This window comes from Herpailurus yagouaroundi, unplaced genomic scaffold, assembly GCF_014898765.1.
Source record: "Herpailurus yagouaroundi ecotype Mexico unplaced genomic scaffold, PumYag 142, whole genome shotgun sequence".
NCBI lineage: Eukaryota > Metazoa > Chordata > Mammalia > Carnivora > Felidae > Herpailurus > Herpailurus yagouaroundi.
The window spans coordinates 61,820,800-61,843,178 of record NW_024412397.1 but is presented as its reverse complement, the minus strand read 5'-3'; the positions used below and the strand labels follow the sequence as shown (position 1 = coordinate 61,843,178).

The window sequence follows — 22,379 nt, the reverse complement described above, 5'->3', positions numbered from 1 at the left end:
AGAGAGAGAGAGAGAGAAATGCGAGAGGGGGAAGGCAGAGAGAGAGTGAAACACAGAATCAGAAGCAGGCTCCAGGCTTTGAGCTGTTAGCACAGAACCTGATGCGGGGCTCGAACTCACGAGCTGTGAGATCATGACCTGGGCCAAAGTCGGAGGCTCAACCGACCAAGCCACCCAGGCACCCTAATGACTGTGCTTTTAAACTATATTAGTGCCAGGTGGTTTGGACCCTCCTCAAACAATAAGTGTTTGCTGTTCTGTGTTCTGCGTGATTCTCCGACCATTTTGGATCAGGACTCATTTATAATTATAAACATCACGAGAGTCCCAAAGAGTTTTAATAATATGGCTCTTATCCATCAATATCTACTATGCTAGAAATTAAAATTGAGGCATTTAAAAATATTTGTTAGTTTGTTCAATTTTTCTTAAAATTTAACATGCTAATAAAAATCATTTTGTTCAAACAGTTGTATTTAAAAAAAACCAAACAGCGAATAAAGTGGTATTATTTTATACTTTTGCGTATCTTTTTAATATCTGGCGTAAATGAAGACAGCTGGATTCTCATATCTGTTCGTGTGCTCAATCTGCCATGAGGTGTTATTCTGGCTGAAGTATATGGGGAAAATTTGGCTTCAGCGAGGTATGCAGTTGGAAAAGGAAAGAGTATTTCAAAAGTCTAGCCAGGCAATGGTGGGCAGTTTTTTTGGTTTGTTTTCTTTTTAATACTACACCAAACTCAACAAGTGGTAGTAACCGGAAGATTAGTTGCAACATGGAATCTGAAAGTCTATCAGTGAACTTTTTACACTCTGTTACCTTTAAGTCCAATGACGCATTTCACGTGTTGGTGATTTGCTCCAGTGAGTTATACAGTCTCCCAAATACTGACACATTTCGTTACACAATATTTAAAACACACACGTGTTAATATCACCACTGATCTCATCAGAGAGGTGCTCAGTATTGGGAAGTTTTCCAGCTCTGAAGAGTGGACGCAAGTTTTCTAATATTCTAATCTTCACTCATAAATTCAAGTGTTACCATTGGCAATAAATGCTGTCTGTTGCGTGCCTTGAAGTGATGGGCTCACTTCTCTTCTTTTCCAGTAACTATCTGCCAAATACCCATCCCTGAATCACCATAATTTGTCTCCTAGCAGCTCTGTCAAGTGAATCTGGTGTGCGGTGGGCAACGGCTAGTTCAGTTCACGCTTCCTACAACCAGCCAAGTGCTTTTCGCCAAGATGCTCATCACACGTTTGCAGGCGGTACTTTGTGGCGACTTCCCTTTTTACCACATGGGATATTAAACAGATGTGAGCTCTGATGTGGAGATTTAAAAAAAAAACGGTAACTATTTCTGGTTCATCAAGGATATTCTTTTTTTTTTTTTAATTAATTTTATCTCATCAAGGATATCCTTAAATGAAATTGGCCTTCCTGCTCTGATTTCTGTGAGTGCGTGGTGGGGAAGGGCAGGACCGCGGCTGTAGGGTTTCGTGCCACGGCCTCAGTCTGTGTTTTTGTGTCACCAGAACAAAGGTCAGCACAGCGGGAAAAGGCACATATTTTAAATATTATTTCAAAAGTAGTTTTGAACCTGTGGATCCCTGTGAAGGTCTCAGGAATCCCCGGCGGTCCACAGACCTCAATTTGAAAAACTCCTGAGCCATCCTCTATCGCTATCTGTCCTTAGGAAAAGGGGCAGGATAACCGGACACATGACATGATGAGAGAAAGAGAAAGGTCCCTGGAAATCCTCACACATCTAAGGGAACCACATGGCTGTCTTAAGCAGCCCATTCACTGTGTAGCCCTCTCTCTTGATAGGACATGACATGACATGACATGACATGACAGCCATGCTTAGAATAAGACCATGTGCCTTAAGGAAACTAGCCTGCCACCAAATACATCAGAGAATCTACTCCTCAATTCTCTAACATGCCAGGAAGTAAATGCTTTGTGTTTGTCATTACCACGTTACAAATGGGCAATTTTTAACAAGTCAATATGGCGCTGAGTTGAGTTCAAAATGGTCAATAAATAATCAAAAGGTTACATGAATTACCCATTGTGACTCACTTTTCCTCATCAACCCATACTGTTGCCTCAGAGTGGTAGGAGATACTTAATCATATTCGTATCGACTGTTTTGTTCTTCTCTAAGTGGTTACTTGAGTTATCATTGGGGCCGGCTACCCGATAGAGTGAAATCATTTTCTGCAATGTATTTCAACACTAACACTTTCCCTGCCAGTTGGGTTGCTTTGTTATATTTTGTTAGTTTAAAATACAAAGCTTTTTTTTTTTAATTAAGAACAATCTTTCTTTTTAGGATTAAGAGACTTCAGTAGAAAGTGCTGCAATATGAAATGGTGTTCTCATGGGGTATTATGGAACCATGTATTTCCTTCAGAAGCACTGGGTTCTCCTCTCTGAATAGAGCGCTCTGCTCTCGAGACATCAAAATCAAACTATTTCTATAAACTATGAGCAATCTGACTTTGCACGTGATACATGGCTCATGTTCAGCAACATTAAGACAAAAGTAGCAAAATTAGTGAGGAAAACGGAAACTGATTTCTTGTGGCTTACTTTTCTCTCATCCGTTGGGTACTGTGTGGCATACCACAGGCTTCGCCTCCTCTCAGCTGTTATTTGGATGGGGCTACAAGCCAGGGTTCTGTCCTCTTCTTTGGTCCTGTCATCCTGCACCTAAGACACAGAATAACCCACAGGGCCAGCTCTGCTTCCTGGAGCAGTTCCCTCTGTGGCTTGGGTGACCCAGAGAGAGCTTTTCGTCTTTGCTCCCATTTTTAAATTAATGTATACAATATGTGGGGTTTTATCAAGACGCTTTGGGCATGACACCAATACCACCCTGTAAATGCTAAGCACATCAATGTTAAATGTTCCTGATCCCTCCTAGGCCCCATGAATCACAGAGATACGCTTCAATGTTAAACAGCCACAGCTTCTCGCTGTGTATTCCAAACTGTAGTAGAAGGCAGCTATGCACAGGGTTCTTAAAGGAAGAACTTCCAAAAAAGTGCTCAATGAACTGTGTAAGCCATCCATGGACAATCTTTAATTAAGAAGAAATTTATTAAAGGTGGAATCATCTAGAGCTTATACACATGAGTAAGGAAGAACATATCTAATGCACAAAACTGTCACCTTGCCTTATGGGACACTGGCCTAAATTAGGCAATTGGTCTAGAAGAGATGATGATGGAGAGAGTGTAAGGGGCAGAATACACTGGGTGCTTTTGTATGGTTTCTGAACAAAAGTGATCCAAAAAAGGGCTTTACCACACCGTTGACACCGGAGGGCAGGAAGGGAACTTAGCCTTAGTGCCCAATTTCCTGGTTCTAGTGTGCCAGGGTAGAGTAGCCATGGGGAGCACCCAAATGCCCTGGTGGGAGCCCATATATTATTTAACTCTCGACACCTGTTTCTGTTTCTGTTTCTGTTTCTCTCTCTCTCTCTGTCTCTCTCTCAAACATGCATCATAGACTTTTACCTCAGGACTCACATTTGATAGCTGACATTTTTCATGAAGGGTGCCAGGTCATCTGGAACTATGATATAACCAGCCACCTGCCTTCCATCAGTGCCTCAATGACAAAGTGCTGTGTCCCAGCACATTTAAAATATAGGCCCCTTGAAATGTTGACACTGGTATGAATTAGGCCCTGTTCTCCACACACCCTTCTAGACACTGTGGTCTGTAATCTTGCTATTAACTCTACCTTCCTTTATCCCCAGATGGCCCAAGGCTGAGGAAGCCGAATGTCTCTTGGGCCTATGGGACTATAATGTGGCCTTCACCCACTATGGAAGCATGACAACAGGGGTCACATGCTCCTGGCATGCTGGGGGTGCTGAGATACCCCCCAGAGAAAGTGAAGGACACCTGTGACTCTTATTAACTTGAATGCCTTAATTTCCATCCCTCATAAGACACTGTTCAGAGACCATCCCCGTAACATATTTTAATTTCTTTTGTATCCACTTTCATTTGTGCAATGTGCACACCCTTTACCTTCTGTGTGTTTGTGGACAAAATGAACACAATGACTTCACTTGAGAGCATTTTACTGGCACACTCAAACTTTGAGAACTGGAGGAAACTGTGACCATAAAATGATGGGGATTCCTTATGACCCCAGAAAACATTTTGTTACATGAAGCTGCTATCGATGGCCCAAAGAAAGACACCATATGAGAATCCTGTGAACAAGGCTGCCTCTGTGGCCCTTGGGTCTGCCTGCCCAGTGGGGACAATGGATCACCAGTGGGGCACAGGACAGCGCCCCATTTCTGCAGGTAGCAGTTCTGCTGGGGACAGACGAGACACACGTCTCACCCAGTTCCACTGTGCTATGTGACTTGGATCCCACTTACTTGTTTGGACTGCTTTTTCTCTTCTGGAACGTCCAGTTCCCCTGGGGCACCTTGCCTAGGGCAATGCTCTATGCCTGGCCCCCAGCTTCAAGTCTGAGAGCGTTGGCTTTCAATAAATATTTGCTGTCTGCCTGTCAGATGAACTGAATGGATGTGTAGATACAGTCTTGTGGGTGTGAACACAGAAAAGGCCCTAACCTAGAAGTGACAGGAGAGGAGGCGTGACTTCACGCAGATGGGCTTCCAGTCAGTGAGCTCCCCCCGCCCCCCAGAAGGTGCTGGATGAGAGGTGTGACCATCGTTGCCTACACTACTTTCCTCCCTCATGTGCCAACAAGCTCCCTTACAACTGAGCTTCTTATAGTCAATTATGGGGAAAAATGAAAGGGGCTGAAGTTTTCTGTCACCAAAAAAGGAAAAGAGAGAAGCTACCCAGACTCTCTGGTCCTGCCCTCAAAAGTGCCTTGCCCTTGTTAATACCTCACAGGAATAAATCACTCCTCTGTCGTGCCTGAAGGAGACCCCCAAGTCCCCATGCCTCACAGTGGGGGTACTCAGAAGGCTACAGACCCTGCTGAGAGCTGGGTGTCCCTATCCCATCCTCAGACGTTAGAGGTCAGAGAAGTTTCTGAAACTCCAGTCACCATGATAACAGGCTGTGTAGTCACTGAAGCTCTCGCTTTGCTGTCAAACATGAGTTTGACTCTGATTTCTACCGCTCAGACCAATGGACCTCTCTAACCTCGTTCTCCTCATCTCCAAGATGGGTATGATACTATTCTAATTCTTTCAGAGTTATGCAGTGAATTCAGTGAGATAATGTCTATGGACACCATCGTATGGCATTAAGTGCTCAATGCAAATGTGTTCCATTCTCCTCACCAGGGACCATTCTCAGCAGCACGTGGTGATGTATTGAAGAGACCAGGCTTTGTTATGAGAGCACTTGCATTTGCATAGTGCTCTGTGCTGAAATAAGGCACCAGAACTAGAACACTCCAGTTGTTTTGGAATATAGCCTTGACCGCTCAGTAGTTAGTAGGAATGAACCACTTCTCCTGGAGTTTCCAGGTTCCTTGGCATATCAGATCACCAAAACCCTTTTATCCTTACAAGGGGTTCCTGTAGCCAGATGCGGATCAGAGTTGCCAGCGTATAGTACATCACCAGCAGGACTATGGGGTTGGCATGGTGATACCATGACAGGTCTGGGTTTGCTACAATCTTCCACGTGCTGGAACAGTCCGTTTGAATGACTGATTTGATACCAAACAACCTGTTTAAAAACAAAGAAAAACATCAGAAAAATACAATAAACTATATGTCCCTAACATAAAATAAAAGCAGGTTTTTGGGGGCGCTGGGGTGGCTCAGTCGGTTGAGCATACGACTTTGGCTCAGGTCATGATCTCGCGGTTCGTGGGTTCCAGCCCCGCGTCGGGCTCTGTGCTGACAGCTCAGAGCCTGGAACCTGCTTCAGATTCTGTGTCTCCTTCTCTCTCCGCCCCTCCCCCGCTCGAGCTCTGTCTCTCTCTCTCTCAAGAATAAATAAACATTACGAAAAATTAAAAAAAAATCTTGTTTTTAATATACTCATGAGCTAGTCCTAGGTTAATCCATCCTACTCTAGATATTTCATTACTCTTTTTTTTTTTTTAATTTTTTTTTTCAACGTTTATTTATTTTTGGGACAGAGAGAGACAGAGCATGAACGGGGGAGGGGCAGAGAGAGAGGGAGACACAGAATCGGAAACAGGCTCCAGGCTCTGAGCCATCAGCCCAGAGCCCGACGCGGGACTCGAACCCACGGACCGCGAGATCGTGACCTGGCTGAAGTCGGACGCTTAACCGACTGCGCCACCCAGGCGCCCCTCAAACCTTTTAAAACTATCCTACAGGCCACTGTGGTTCTGTTTACAACTATTAATTTGTTGATCTCTTTTCTCTCTTTGTGTTTCAGTTTGAATAGCTTCTATTACCCTGTATTTAAGTTTATTGATCTTTTCTTCTGTGGTATCTAATTTGCTCTTAAGCCCATTTGATGGGTTTATTTTATCTACGGTATTTTTTTAAACCTCTCCCAGTTCCATTTGTTCTTTTTGTACATTCATTCTTTTTTTTTAACGATTCCATTTCTGTCTTCCTTATGTTCATGTTCTTTAATCTTGAAAATAATTAGAAGAGCTGTTTCAAAGAGCTTGTCATTTCTAGGTCATTTCTTGATTGATTATTTTTCCTTGATTCTGTATATGTCTAATAATTTTCAACTGGATCCCCGACATTGTAAGTTTTATATTGTTGAGTGTCTGGATTTGTTTGTCTTCCTTTAAAGAATGTTGAGTTTTGTTTTGGCAGGTAGTTAAGTTCCTTGCAGATCAGTGTTATTCTAGCAGGCTTGTTCTTAAGTTTGATCACTGTGGGTGTGGAGTGGCCTTTACTGTGTAACTAGTTTAACTAGTTACATTAAATAAATAAAATACATTAAAAAATGTTTATTTATTTTGAGAGAGAAAGAGAGAGAGAGAGACAGAGAAAGAGAGAGAGAGCACGAGAAGGGGAGGGGCAGAGAAAGAGGGAGGGAGAGAATCCCAAGCAGGCTCCATGCCACCAGTGCAGAGCCCAATGTGGGGCTCAAACTCACAAACTGCCAGATCATGACCTGAAGCTGAAGTCAAGACACTTAACTAACTGAACCACCCAGGTGCCCCAACAGTCAGACTTTTAACGGTTAGACTCAGCAGTCTCTCTATTCAGACTAGCTAGAACTAAAATGCTTTCCCAATCCTATCTGAACTCCAGGAGTTACTGAGTTTATACGTTCTCAATATTTGTTCCTTCCCCCAGGAGTCTTGATTTGTCTGGTTTCATGGAGTCTCACTCTGTGCATGCACAGCTTAGAATCCAGCTAAAGTATCTGGGTGACCCCGTGCAGATTTCCAGAGCTCTTTCTCTGTCCTGCTTCCTTATTTCCATTAGTCTTTACCGCAAGTTTCAGCCCCCTCAGCTTCTCTCTTTCTACAGCCCAGCAAGACCACCGTGCTCTTCTTAGGTTCACTATTCAACACAACATGCAGTGGATGCTAAAAGGTGGAAAGCTGGGGGCATCACAGAGCTCATCTCGGTTGTTTCCCTCCTGCCAAGCATCACACTCCTATACTTCCAACTGTGAAGTGTTCAAAAACAGTTGTTTCATATCTGTTGTCTAGTTTTTGCCTTGTGGCAGGAAGTCTGGTCCTGTATACTTTATATAACTTTTAAACACCAGCCAAAGCATAAGAGACTCTTAAAAACTGAGAACAAACTGAGCGTTGATGGGGGGTGGGAGGGAGGGAGGGTGGGTGATGGGTATTGAGGAGGGCACCTTTTGGGATGAGCACCGGGTGTTGTATGGAAACTAATTTGACAATAAATTTCATATACTGAAAAGAAACCACCAGCCTGGCTCATACACACATATACTGGCATAATGATACCTGTCTACCTATCTATACAGAAGTAGGGTACTCTACTTAGAAGATTTTTACCATAGATTTACTAATCTGTAAACACAACGAGAATAATAAATACGTCCATTCCAAAAACCCATGCATAAAAATAAATGATTGTGTCCTTGGCTCATGTTTTCTCTTCTGCCTTCATTTCAGATACAACCCAAAAGCTTTCCAGGTTGTTGTCAGCAGGAGCATTGGTCATGTGTCACCAGAGGGACATTTTCATTGAGATTCCTTCTTCTCTTGTGTGTCTCACCCTTGACAACATATACCCGACATGAATGCACATTCTCCTATATATCCCTCCCTGCTCACCTTCCTTTAACTCTTACCAAAGAGCCTCAGGAAAATTTCTTCTTTTCTTTTCACTCTATCTCCATATTATTTGTAAATCTTCAAGTGATTTACATGACAAATTATAAATACAGCAGTGCTAGCGATAAGTGTGTTTTGGGGAAAATCAAAAGTTACATATTTTATAATGACAATAGGTGTCAGGCCAAGTTCAATCACTTTCTAAAGCTTGTTTCCCAAACCATCTATGAGGACCATTCAGGAAATACCTATCCATTGCGTGCAATACATGTGTAAAATATAAGAAAAAGTAATGAACAGAAAATAATCCCATGCCTGAATGCCACAGCAATGCCAAACTGCTACATAGGTTTTAAATGCTTTCTCTCTTTAAATAGATTTCTGTATTTAACTTGTTGAAAATCTGCTTCAAACAAGTCGTGGACCTGCAATGATCTGCAACATAGAGTATACAGAAGTCCTTGTCCGAATATTGTCAGTAGTCTATCACTATGGATTGACCATCTCTAATTAACCTTTTCCTCAGACACATCTTTCAAAATAAACATTTAGAGCTTTTCTTCCCGATATAATTAATGTTCTTAACACAACAAATATAACCCATGATGATAACTAAAATTTCCTTATAGGTGTGTGTGTGTGTGTGTGTGTGTGTGTGTGTGTGTGAGAGAGAGATTCTTTAAAATCGTTGAAGAAACGCTAACACATGTTTTCTGTTGTGCTTCATGTCATCAGGGTGTCTGACAGCTAGTTAGAAGAGAAGCTCCCTGATCCAGCACTGTAGATGGAATGTTGGCACCCCAAAGCACTTCCTGCTTAAATCTCTGACCTGGAAAGAACAGAAGGAACCGGGTCAGGATCTGCTGGCCTCCGGCCAACCAAGGGGATCAGCTCTCATGGGTGAAGAAGAAGGCAGGGACCTGGTGACTACCCACTGCCATACTTCCTGTTGGATGTGATCAGCATCTCTCTTTGCAACTTTGTATTTAGTGAGGATAGGCTGGAGAGTCTATCCTTCCACTCCAAAGTTTCTAAAAATAGCACAAGCCAAAAGACAGCCAAAAAAACAGAGGCCTGATCATTTGGATTAAGCTAGCTTTCATAAATAAAACTTGAAAGCTAACTTCTATATCTAACCCAAATAGATCAGGAGCTCCATGGACTTCTGGAACTGGACCACAGTGAAATCTGGGTTCTTCTTATATGTGGTATAAGTCACTATTTTTAAGTAAATAGAGTCCATCTTAAATTAAGATGGTTTTGAACACGCTATGACTTTTTTTCCCAAGATTTGTAAAAGATTTAAGATCTTTCATGACCTCGCAGCCAATGTTACGAACACCCAGTCCATTATATGGTAGTACACTCATAGAGGTATGAAGTTTCTGGTAATTTGTCTTAGTATTTTTGTCCTTTTAATTAAAAATAATCAATTTTATCTTTCAGATTTTTCCTGTTGTATATGTGACTTTGAATTATTTACTTATTGCATATTTTGGAGAGTTCTGACAAAAACCACCTGAAACTTCTTTTCCTATCCCCTTTAGAACTGTGATGCATTTTTTAATGTTTTATTTATTTCTTAAAGAGAGAGAGAGTGCAAGAGGGGGAGAGGCAGAGACAGAGAGAGAGAGGGGGACAGAGGATCCAAAGTGTACTCCATGCTGACAGCAGCCAGCTGGATGCCGGGTGTGAACTCATGAACCGTGAGATCATGAACTGAGCTGAAATCAAGAGTTAAAAACTCAAACACAGTACTGAAGGCACTAAAGCTCCATCTATTATCCAGTAAATGTGGGAATAAAATACCAAAAGCTGTGTACTATTTTGGTGAATGCTTGAGGGAATACAATTTTTCCTTGAGTTAGTTTTCATTCTCTTATAGTCTTGCTTAAATTGAAAAGAACAATGTGTCTGGAGGAAAGAAAAAGAGAAAGGAATAAATTTAGGTGCATTCAACAGGTGCCAATACAGGCAAGATAAAGTCCATTTTTGAAGTATCAGAGGGAAGAAGAATCCTATAATAATTTTCCCACAATGCAAGGGGCTGAACGAAACCACATATAAATAAAATGATTTTAAATTTTAAAAACTGGGTTGTAAAGACAGAATTTATAAAACACACATAGATACCCCTTGCTTATATAAAACAGATATTAGCGTTCTGCCATATTTGCTTCTCTCACATTTAAGCAAAAAAAAAAAAAAAAAAAAAGGTTAGTGGCATACCTAAAGCCTTGCCCATTATTCTTTCACTCCTCCCCCACCTTCTTCAAACACTATCTAGACATTAGTGTGTATCATTTCCATGAGCATTTGCTCACTTGCTACATATGTCTACAACTATAAATAATCCATACTATTTTTATGTGAGCTTGAATTCTTATCAGTGGTCGTATTTGCATATACTCTTATGCACATATATAATAGAGTTCATTTTTTTAATTTTTATTTTTTGAGAGAGAGACAAAGATTGAGAACACAAGCAGAGATGGGACAGAGAGGGAAGGAAACAGAATCTGAAGCAGGTTCCAGGCTCTGGGCTGTCAGCTCAGAGCCTGACATGTGACTTGAACTCACGCACTATGAGATCATGACCTGAGCTGAGCTGAAGTCAGACGCTTAACCAATTGAGCCATCCAGGTGCCCCTATAATAATAATTTTAATTTCTGGGTATTATTTCTTGCTATAAATAAACAGAGTACTCTAAAAATCCAGAAATGGCATATTTGACAGGAGTAGAAAAATACAAGTTTCATTAATTTGTGGGAAAAATGTACTAAAAATAAAGGCAACATTAAGGTGACATAAAGGTCTTCAAGTCCTCAATATTTTCAGAGCCTTTGCTTCTTATATGCAGCTTTTTCTTTGGCACTTTTTCAAAGCTTCTTTAGAATCTACGTGTTTGATAGAGACAAATTCTTGTATATGTGCATATTTAAGGATGTTTATTGGGCATGGACAGTAATAGGACAAAGCTACTAACTTTCTAAATGAACATGACAGGGTATATCCAAATAAGTCATGGCATATCCATATATGTTATGGAATACTATGTAGCCATTAAAAATAATAAAGAATATTGGGGCACCTGGGTGGCTCAGTCAGTTAAGTGACCGACTCTTGGTTTTGGCTCAGGTCATGATCTCATGGTTCATGAGTTTAAGCACTGCTGTCGGGCTCTGCACTGTGGAGCCTGCTTCAGATCCTCTCTCTCCCTTTATCTCTGCCCCTCCCCTGCTTTCTTTCTCAATCTCTCTCTCTTCCTCCCACTCTCAACATAATTAAAAGCTTAAAAAAATTAATAATAATAAAGAATATCTCTCCATATTTGACAAAATGTTGCAGGGGATTATTTTAAAATAAGTTTTAAACTTTAGAATAATTTGAGATTTACAGAAAAGCTACAAAGACTTCACAGAGGTTTCCCCACCCCCAGTTTCCTCTATTGTTAACATCTTAAATTTGTCACCCCTAATGAACAATACTAGAACATTTTTTAAAACCAAAGTCCATGCTTTTTTTCAGGTTTCATTAGTTTTACCTAATGTCCTTTTTCTGTTCTAGAATCCCATCCAGAGTAGAGCATCATGGTGGGTCATCATGTCTTCTTAAGCTCCTGCAGATTGCGACATCTTCTCAGACTTTTCTTGTTTCTGATGACCTTGACAGTGTTGGGTCCTGATAAAGCATTCTGTAGAATGCCCCTTAATTTTGGTTTATTTGTTTGCTATGGTCAGCAAGATTTATGGATTTGCGGGGAGGACGGCCACAGAGGTAAAGTGTCATTCTCATCACATCACATCAAAGATACATGCCATCAACAGGATTTATTATTGATGATGTTAACTCTGACCGACCAGCTGAAGAAGGGTTTGCTAGGTGTTTCGACTGTAAAGTTTCTCTTTTCCCCCTTTCCCTATTTTAAACTTTGGAAAGAAGTTACTATGTTCAGCCCACACTCAAGGGGTGGGAGGCTATGCCCTACCTTCCTGAGGGGTTAGTATTAACATGTATTATTTGGAATTCTTTCATACGGGAAGACTTGTCTTTTCTCTATTTATTTATTAAATCATTTATTAGATCCATAAGGACTCATGGATATGTATTTTATATGTATTTCTAGCCATATCCACAGATACGGTTTTAATCCAATACTGCTTTATTTATTTTGTTGCTCAAATTGTTCCAGCTTTGACCACTGGGAGCTCTTTCAGTACGCTCTTGTGTTCCTTTGACAAGTACCATTACTTTGTTATTTTTTGGCACTATAAGACGCTCCAGACTCATAGTCCCTGACCAAACCCTGGAGTGAGCCATTTCTCCAAGGCTCCTTTTGCTTGAGAATGGTATTAGAAACCAAGCGCTGGGCACTCGACGTGCTAATTTCTACTGGGGTGTCACTGCTTGTATGCCCTCTCAGCTGACAAAGCGAGGAAGTACTTGTGTGCATACTTACTCATGCATATACACATATCTGGACATATTTGTGTATGTAGCCATCTGTGTCTTCACTAAAGTCCACGGGAGTTCATACTGATGTCTCCAACTCTACTCTGTTATCAAATGGTTCTATCCTTCTGCCCTTGCTTCTCTGTGAACTTCCTCTTTAACAGTGACAAACCTGGTCTCCAACCTGCCTTGCATTTACTTATTTAATCCCAGTATACACTATAGCAGCCTTAGAATTTTAACACGTAGCTCCATGGTGAACAACTTCACCAACCGGAGTACAGTGCTTATGTACAGTTCCCTTTGTCTCTAGTTTTATGATCTCTACTCATATCTAAAGTTACTTAAGTAGGCACCTTTCTCCTTATCCCCTTAAGGGAGGTTATATCATACATCTGTAACATTATTTTGCCACATACGCATTCCACGGTGGGATCTTCTAACCTCTAAGTTGATTATTTTTAAATTTGCATACACTAAGGCTCACCATTTATGCTATTGGTGTCATGTGCCCACTACTATGGTGTCGTACAGAGTAATTTCACCACCTTAAAATGTTTCCCATGCTTCACCTATTCAGCCTTCTGCCATCTCTCCCCCCCATACTTCTGGAAACCACTGATGTATTTACCATCTTTATAGTTTTTTCCTTTTCTAAAATGAAATTATATAGTATGTAGCCTTTTTGGACTGGCTTTTTCACTCAGCAATATGCATCATCCTTCTAGCCTTACTCTGACCTTACATGTGTTCTTATGTGTGTATAAATATACCGGGAAAATATTTGGAAAGAGACTTATTATTGGACTCAGCTACCTCTGGTAGAAAGGAACTGAATTACAGATAGCAACGAGGTAGAGGGATCAGAATATATAAAATAATCAGAATATATAATAGGGGTAAAAATATATATTCTGATATAACATATATATTATATTCTTATTGATTTAGCCTTTTTCCAATGAACATGCATTACCACTATAATTTTAAAGATTATTAAAAAGATATTCCATTCTCTACCACCTTTGTTTTCCTTCTTTGTTCATGTCTTTATATATTTCTTAGATTTTTCATTACTATAATTGATATTAAGATTTTTGATTAAAAGTATTTACCCTGTATACAGAATAGACCTAGAACTTCTTTTATTATGCATTTTTCCAATGTTTTGATGTTTAAAATAATTTAAATGAACCTAGTTTTCTTTGCTTAAACCAGCATTTGCCTCCTTTTCTTTCTCTCTCTGCCCTTTTTCCTTGTTTTCCTTTTGTATCACTCCCGCCACTGAACCCTAACAGGCATTACACGTTAGTGGGCAACACACAAGGCTTACAAAGGCAGTTTTCAAAAGAATTACTCTGAGAACTGCCCAAACTGATTGCATCAACCATTCTGAGAAAAAGACCTCAAAACATGGCATCATGTTCCCACAATTTCAGCTACAAGTTTTGCAGCAGTTACAGATAAAGACAGCTATAACCTTGGACAAGACCACAGTCGTGTACCTCGCTCTTCTCTTTGCTTCATAAAAATGAGGGGTGCCTGGGTGGCTCAGTCAGTTAAGCGGCTGACTTTGGCTCAGGTCATAATCCTTCAGTTCATGAGTTCAAGCCCTGTGTTAGGATCTGTGCTGACAGCTTGGAGCCTGGAGCCTGCTTCAGAATCTGTCTCCTCTCTTTCTGCCCCTTCCCCATTCATGCTCTCTCTCTCTCTCAAAAAATAAATAAACATTAAAGAAAATTAGAAAAAAAAAACCTCCGAAACCTTCTTCAGCTCAGGGAACTAAAATTTTGAGGGGCTTCTTGATGTACATGAAACAAATAAAGCCTTCAACTTCTATCTGAGTACTGTAACTATCTTTTTCTTTGATATTGTCAAAAGGGGAAAAAAAAGGTTTCTGGTAAAAATTAATCTCCTATGCAAAAAAATAAAGAACTAAGCAGCTAAATCTCAAGGGTAAGTTATTATGTAAGCAGATTTTATAAGCAAAAGGCAGAACACAGGCATAAAATATTGCCTGATTCCACAGCAAGCTTAACAACAAATAAATCTACAAAAAGTTTAAATAGCACGATGGCATCCAATTCAAATAAAACCAATCTTGTAGACAGTCAAATGTCACTGAACTTCAAACTTTAATAGTTGGAGACAGGATGTTGAAGTACTATGTGATATAAACTTTCCCCACTTTCTGAAAAGTGTGCTAATAATGGAAAAATTTCCCAGGCTTTTACAAGTCGAAGTTGTTGGAGTCTGAATACCCACTGACTAAACTGGGTATTGGACAATAAACTCATCACAATGAGAAACGGAGCTGCTGCCCCGTAGGGATTTTGTTTTAATAAAATGGTTGGCCCTTTTGGTGCATTGTGACTGCTCTCTTCTATTAAAGGAGCCAAGTTTTCCTTCCGTCATTTTCTTTATGTATATATAAAATTTATTGTCAAGTTAGCTCACATACGTTGTATACAGTGTGCTTTTGGTTTTGGGGGTGGATTCCCGTGACTCATCGCTTACACACAACACCCAGTGCTCATCCCAACAAGTGCCCTCCTCAATGCCCATTTCCCCCCTCCCCCACAAATGAACCTGGAGGAACTATTAACAGAAGGTAAAACGTGCAGAAAGAAGGGGCTCTAGGGAGACTATGGAATTATTGTATTTGGCGTGAGTTGTTGATGTCCAGAAAGGACCCTGGATCTCATGTGGTGAACTGCAAACTCTGTTTCTTCTCACCACCAAACACACCAGCATTATCACCATGCATGTGACAATGTGCGCCCATACGTTCAGAGAAATTCCAACGTCTACAGTCTCAGCATCCACAAAAGTATCAGAGCCTTATAATACATTCCCCTCCCTTACTATCTAAGGCTGAACATTCCATCACATCTCTTATCAGTGGCAAAGTGCTGTGTCCTCAGGGTTCTGGTGGTTGCTCCTCAATGCTTTAATGAGTTCAACATATCTGAAATAACACAGAGGCAGGAGTTCACAGGCAAACTCATCTTTCATGAGCAGTAACATACATTCATTTTTCATGTGGCCATCAGCGGTTCATGGTTCAGTCCTGCTATCTCCTATCTGATTCCCCAAATGAGCCTCAGTCCTGGTCAGGAAGCCTCATCCCTGCTCCCAGCATCTCCAGCTAACCTCCATCTTCCAGCAGTTGTTCACATCTTTTCCTCTCATGAACGATCCTGACTCCCGGTTCCAACTGCTCACCTTCCCTCCAAGGCTGTGTCCACACTGGCCTCTCTTCTCTCAAGTTTTTACACCTTATTTACCTCAACTGTTGAGAGCTCCCTTGCATGTTTAGGGCCATACACGATTTGTACCCAAAGTTACTTCACATGCCTTATCTTATTTGATGGGTATACGTTTCATACTTGCATGAGTCTAGAACCCATCTCAGTGACCTCTGAAACTCTCCTAAGAATAAGGTTTAAAATGTATGCCTCTTTGCATCACACAGAGCATGTAACTCAGCCTTTTAATGGGTGAAATGTTCTTTGATGGCCTGGGGAGACTGGTAAAATGTCAGGTCCTAGGTCCCAGCTCTAGGCATTCTGCATCCCTACGACTGAGTGAAGCCCAGGGTAAAGCCTTTTTTAAACTTGTCCTCTAGTCCCCAATCCCTGAAATTCTTATGCCACCATCAGAGCTGAGCTCTGATCAGCTCAATGCCAGTCAAAAATGAATAGTTACTGATGAAATGAAGTTGGAGACATTCTCACTAGACCAAGAACATTTCTAATTCTTGATTTCTCATTAGCATTGAGAGGAAGGGAGAATACATGTGAAGGAAAGGTCTCCTACAGGCAGACAAGGTACTGGAAGAAGCCATACCCATAGAGAGTGTTAATTTACCCAGTGCACATGGTTCCTGCCAAGTTAAGCAACATCTGAATACAGACCAAACTGGCCCTGGAAGAGGGGGGTGAGGCATTTTGTCTTCTTGAGTAAGAACAGAAAAGGTTGGTGCTTAATGACAATATTTCTTGGGTGAGCAAAAGCAGGAAGGAAGGACACGGGGAATTCAAACAAATAGAGCTCTGTAATCCTAAACGATCCATCCACCATGGCATAAATGGCGGACTAGCCTGTCCAGTGTAATCTGGTATGACGTGCATCTCTTTGTGGTTCCTTGTATACCGGAAGAACTTGTTAGGATGCCAAATTTCCAGGCCCCAGCTCTGAAAATTCTTGATTTTAATTCACGTGGGGCTCAGGGATAGACATATTTTGGGGATCAGCACTTCGGGTAATCCCTCTGTACGGGGGAAGTCCCCCCCCCCCCCCCCCCCCGCCGAAAGACCCTGATGAGCAGCTCCCCAGGCTGCAGGGCCTGATGTTTCCTCCTGGGGCCCGTCTCCCCGCCCTCCACGGTCTGCTCCGATGAGCCCCCTTCATAACCCCGCAGGACTGAAGGGACAGGAGAGGCATTTTCTTTAGAACCTGTTTGCTGGCAGCTATGGTCAGACTTGCCTCGGAGAGAAAGTTCGGCCCGGAGTGGGCGACTGTGTTTCTGTGTGGCTGGGAGGTTGCCACACCTGAGGGATGCAGTGATCATGGCGGTGGCACTTGGTGAATGGCCGAGGGCTCGGAGAATGCTGGTCGATGATACAAACCACCGTGCCGTGGAGGGGTACAAGGATGAAACAGAGACCTGAGGCTCTGGGCTCACTTTGTCCCACTTTTCTCTTCTCCTCTGGTACTCGAAACCCACTGCTGCACTTGTAGACTCTCTCCTCTCTTGGAGTCACCTGGGGACCTTTCAAAGTACCACTGGTTGGCCTGGTCTTGAACCACCTGGAATCTCTTCAGGTCGGGCTAACGGTGGCAGAGCATTTACTGAACTCCCCCGCGGCTTCGCCTTTGCAATTGGAGCTGACAGTGACCTGCCCACAACAATGTTCGCCACAAGGATGGGCAGCCCTACAGTACAAACCATACACAAATGGAGCAAGTTGTAAAGACCTCACCTCACAGAGGCTTCAAGAGCCAGTCTCGCTCTTTCCGCCTATTTCGGCCCCTCGGGCTTCGACCAAGGTCCTCAGGCTTCTAGGTCACTGGAGAGAGGCCTCCTTCTTTCCCCTCAGCTCTAGCTCAAATATGCTTTCTCTCCTCAGCTTGGAACCTCAACACCCTGCTTACAAAAATGCATCTGCAAGTCCTTTGTTTGCAAAACTCATTAATTTACTCTTTCCCCAAAGCAAAGGTTGCTCTTGTATACACGTCCTTGGCACTGACTAACATTCCTTCTGAATGCTGTTGTTTTTTTTTTAAAGTTTATTTATTTATTTTTGAGAGAGAGAGACAGAGACAGAGAGGGTGCAGAAGAGACAGAGAGAGAGGGAGACAGAGGATTCATGCGGGGCTTGAACTTACAAACCGAGAGATCATGACCTGAGCCAAAGTCTGAAGCTTAACCCACTGAGCCACCCAGGCGCCCCTGAATGCTTACTTTTTACTGTTTTTCTACAGAGCCCATTACCTTTCCGTGCAGTAGGAAAGCAGGGCAGAGATTTGGAGTATGGGCTTCAGTTAGGTTTGACTTCAAACCCTTCCTCTGCCATTCCTATCACGTGACTTGGGATGAATCGCTTAGTTAACTACACTTCACTTTTCTTATCTTTAAGATGGGGGATTCTAGAACCTACCTTACAAAGTTGTTGGGGGGGATTCAACGCATTGGTTAGAACTTGACAACAGTAAGTGTTCAATAAACCTTAACTATTGTGATTAGGAACCTAGCCCCACTGTGTATACTAGGTGCCTGCTTTTCCTTTCGTATGTCTTCATGGAGTTCTGGAGCTCTCCTGCCAGGCCCGTTATAGCCGCAACCTGTGGATCCACGAGGTGGGTATTATCCAACCAATTACAGGATGGAGAAGCAAACCAGAGAGCGAGTCAGGGCACGTGGGAACCCAGGCCAGTCTGAATGCTAAAGTCCCTCCCCTCAGGAGGCCACACTGCCGAGAAAAGGGACAGCTCCTGGATTGGTTGCACTAGAAAGACTTCCCATCTCAGTTAAGCAAGAAGCACCCAGTTTCCTTTCTTCACACCATCTCCATCTCTTCGTTTTTACAGGCACGTCGTCATAGGCTTTTCTAAGCTGAAGGTCGTATGAACGACCTCCGTCCACTTGGTAAGGAGGTAGAAGACACAGGATGAGAAATAGACGTTCCAGATTTAGAATGTTGAGCAAGGAGCCATAGAAGTGTTCAGGATCCAATATAAAGCATTGTTCTAGAAAGACACAGACACTTTCCAGATATCTATTCAATGTTTTTCCAGCATTTTTTACACCACCATTGCATTAAAAATGTATATAATGTCAACACTGGCAAAATGCCTATGATATAACTGGAGTGCACAGTAAAACCCCCAACCAAGGTTGTACATTGATAACTTACATTCCTAGTAATTCTTACAAAACCTCAGTTCTGACTAGCAGTATCCTAGCAGATGCTCCATTACAAAGACCCAACTGATGTTCTTACATGAACTTCCTTTATGAAAAAACATTCGCTTACTCTGATAGTGTAATTAACGTCATTGCAAGAAACTAATATAAACGACTCAAACTTAGCCAACGTCACTTCCACTTCAATTTTCTCCCTAGTAGAATGTAAAGTAAAACTTCTGGTTTTCTAAATTCTCTTGGTTACTGGATTACATTAATAAATTCCCCCCAAATGGAAAATAACTCTAAGCCAGATTTAACTACTTTCTGGAATCACTCCCTGCATCTCCAAATTGAAAGTCCTGAGTTATACTCACTTCCTCCTGCCCGACTGGTGATTATTAGAATTTCTAACACCATACCTTAATAGTGAATGATAAAGCTGTCCCATGGCAGCAAACAATCCGCAGCCTATTGACTCCGTTATTTTAGGCCTTGGAGTTCTATTTGGACTCACAGATATTTTTGAACTGGAAAAGATCTTAGCCGTCACTGACCTTTACCTCTGCCACTCCTCTCTCTATCCAGTGCCCTCCCCTCCCTTCTTTTCTGGTCCAGATACGACTTGCTCAAGCTCACGTACCATACTGAAGAAAAGGACTAGATCTAGAAGAAAGAACTTTGGAGAACTATTGCCAATCCATTGGTAATTCCTCTACTTTGTTGTTAGTGACTAGACTGAGGTAATGAGGGGTATGATATAATGCACATGAACCAATACCACAGAATGTGGCACATAACAGCTGCTCATGAAGTTCTGGCTATTGGTACTAATCACTGTCATTCCTATAAAGTATAACAGGAACCTGGCTTAGGCAGGGGTCACAGCTTTTTTATAAAACCATAATGATGTTGCTGGCAAATCAGAGTAGACAAATGCCCTCTTTAAGACGGAACAGAATGATAATCCTCCCCAGGGTAAAATGGGTCTCTTCAAGGCTGGTAATATTTGGCACAGGTTCGGGCAGCTTGCTGAGGTGGTAGGGAGGGTGTGTGAAACTTACCCCATTGCGTTATTAATTAGGTTTTTCACCAAGAAAGAAATCTATGTCTTTCATCCCGGTAATGCAATCAAAGAAGGGAGAAGCAGGCCAGGGAGAATACTCAAAACTATAGATGGGTTTCTACAAAACATACATTCTTCCATTGTTGGCATATATGCACTCTTATGCACTCACAACTTGTATGCTAATTTCTTGTATCAAACAAAGAAATACTCTTTGTCCTGCAACTACTTTCCAAATCGAGGAGAAAGTGAATGAGGTGACGGTGGTGTAAGTCTTGTATGGGCATCAACTGGACACAGGAATCGACTAAGGGGGCAAAACAGAAACTCCTGAGGTCACCGTTCCCAACTGCACCCACATTGACGGTGGTCATCCCCCACTCCTATCATTCTGATACATTTCCCCGCGGGCTGCTCCGGCACCCTGTCTCCTGGGGCGGGATGGTGGAGTGGTACGGAGGGAGGACTGTCCTTGAGATAACGGGGGCCAGCCAACAAGCTTAAGCTTGTTTGCCTAGACGGTGGCAGATGCTAGACAGTGGCAGAATCTCTTCCCAACCCAACACTGCATGGCGTGATCAGCAAGAGAAAGGCCCCAGGGCTGACTGCTGGCACCAGTGGGGAAACAGAATTAGCTTTTACTGTGAAAGAAAGCAAGGACACACTGTCAAAAAGGCCAAGGAGATCAGATGTGCACAAAAAGCGATGTTTGTATTTCCAACCCTTTTAAGAAATGCCTTCAGTGTTAGACAAATGCCTTTGCTGGAACAAGATGGACTCTATCTTTAAGTGATCTTTCCAGTAAGATTCTTCTCTCTCTTTCTTATGGCATCTCCTCCATATGAGTATAATACTGCTTTTTACACATGAGTTTTTGCTACTTTGGCTTCCAATTCCCCTTTTCCCTCTGCATTGCATCATATGAAAAACACAGCCAATGTTTAACGATCTTTTTTCATTAGTTTCTTACTTATGCTTTAAACACGTTTCCATGCCAAACCCATAGACACTTTTCGTGTGTGTGGGAAAATTGAATTCTGACAGGTTTCGCACTACATTGTTTTTTTAAGCTTGGAAAAACTTTGCACTGAGTCCCCTGGGCTCTGCATCATGGCTTTGAAGTCTTTTTTGGCACACATGGGTCTTAACTGTTTGCCAATTTGCTATAATTGGGCTTGAGGCTACATGTGCGGAACAGTGCCTTGTAATAAAGGCATTCTGTCCAAAGGACAATTTTGCAGCAGGTAAAAGGTGTGCTGTCTTCAGAACTGTGATTGTTGTTGAACAAGCTGAGGCCATTTGAAAGGTAGTTTCCATTTAACTATTAAGGCACTCTAGCCTTCTCTGATGTCACATCTAGGTTTCATAAGAGAACATTTATATTCTATGAGTGTTTCAAATTTATGGTCTATTTCCCTTGCCTGAACACATTTTCACCTCTGAAAGAAATGTGAGAAATGAGTCAGGACCAGGACTCCCAGGGCTAGCTGCTCATCCGGGCTCCTTCCTGTGCTGCTTCTTAGGACAGTAAGACCAAATTTGATGCATAAACCTTGTGACCCTTTGTGCTGGGGAGCACAAGATAAGAAATAGTAAATGTAGGCATTTCTATCACACACAAGCATAACTTTCCCTAAGTAGCTGTAATGTAAACATGAATTTAAATACCTCATTTTGAAGTCCTACATAGTTAATAACCAATAAAGTTGCAAAGTGGGCAAGAAGGAGACCAATGCCCAGTAAGTGGCTTCCCCAATGAATCAGGTACTGTTAAAAGGCTTACACAAACTCTGATGGGTATCTCCTGTTGGTTCTATTATACGTGTAGATTTGGGGCACACATGACCAAAAAGGCGGTAAGTGGTGAAGCTTACGAATCCAGGTCTGCTGGTTTCAAATCGCGCTGCCTATTTCTCAAATGCAATGAGTGGTGGTGTAAGAAAATCCTAAAAGTATCAGGAAAAACCTTAAGGAAAGGGCATTAATGGAAGTTCCATTACAGGACTCACTTATTAATTCATCCTTTTATTTGCGGAATCCTGACTCTGTGTTGGCTACTACAGTCAGGGCTGGGGACACCCAGATAAATAAGATACAAGGAGCCCCACGCTGTAGAGGTATGGTGGAATGCTTTTAGGAAATTGGCTCTGACTTGCTCACTCCATAGGAAGATGGTTGTCAAGTTTTTCTTCTTATAGATTTACTTTGCCTGGATGTGGGTGGAGGGAG

General features: G+C 42.0%; 1 protein-coding gene across 1 annotated transcript in view; it reads right to left on the bottom strand.

Annotated features, from left to right (window-relative positions):
* Positions 1-22,379, bottom strand: part of PIEZO2 (piezo type mechanosensitive ion channel component 2) — a 456,739-nt gene that overhangs the window by 124,819 nt on the left and 309,541 nt on the right. The window contains 2 exon segments of the mRNA XM_040479417.1: positions 2,604-2,723; positions 5,530-5,692. Of these exon segments, the coding sequence (XP_040335351.1) occupies positions 2,604-2,723; positions 5,530-5,692 (283 nt within the window).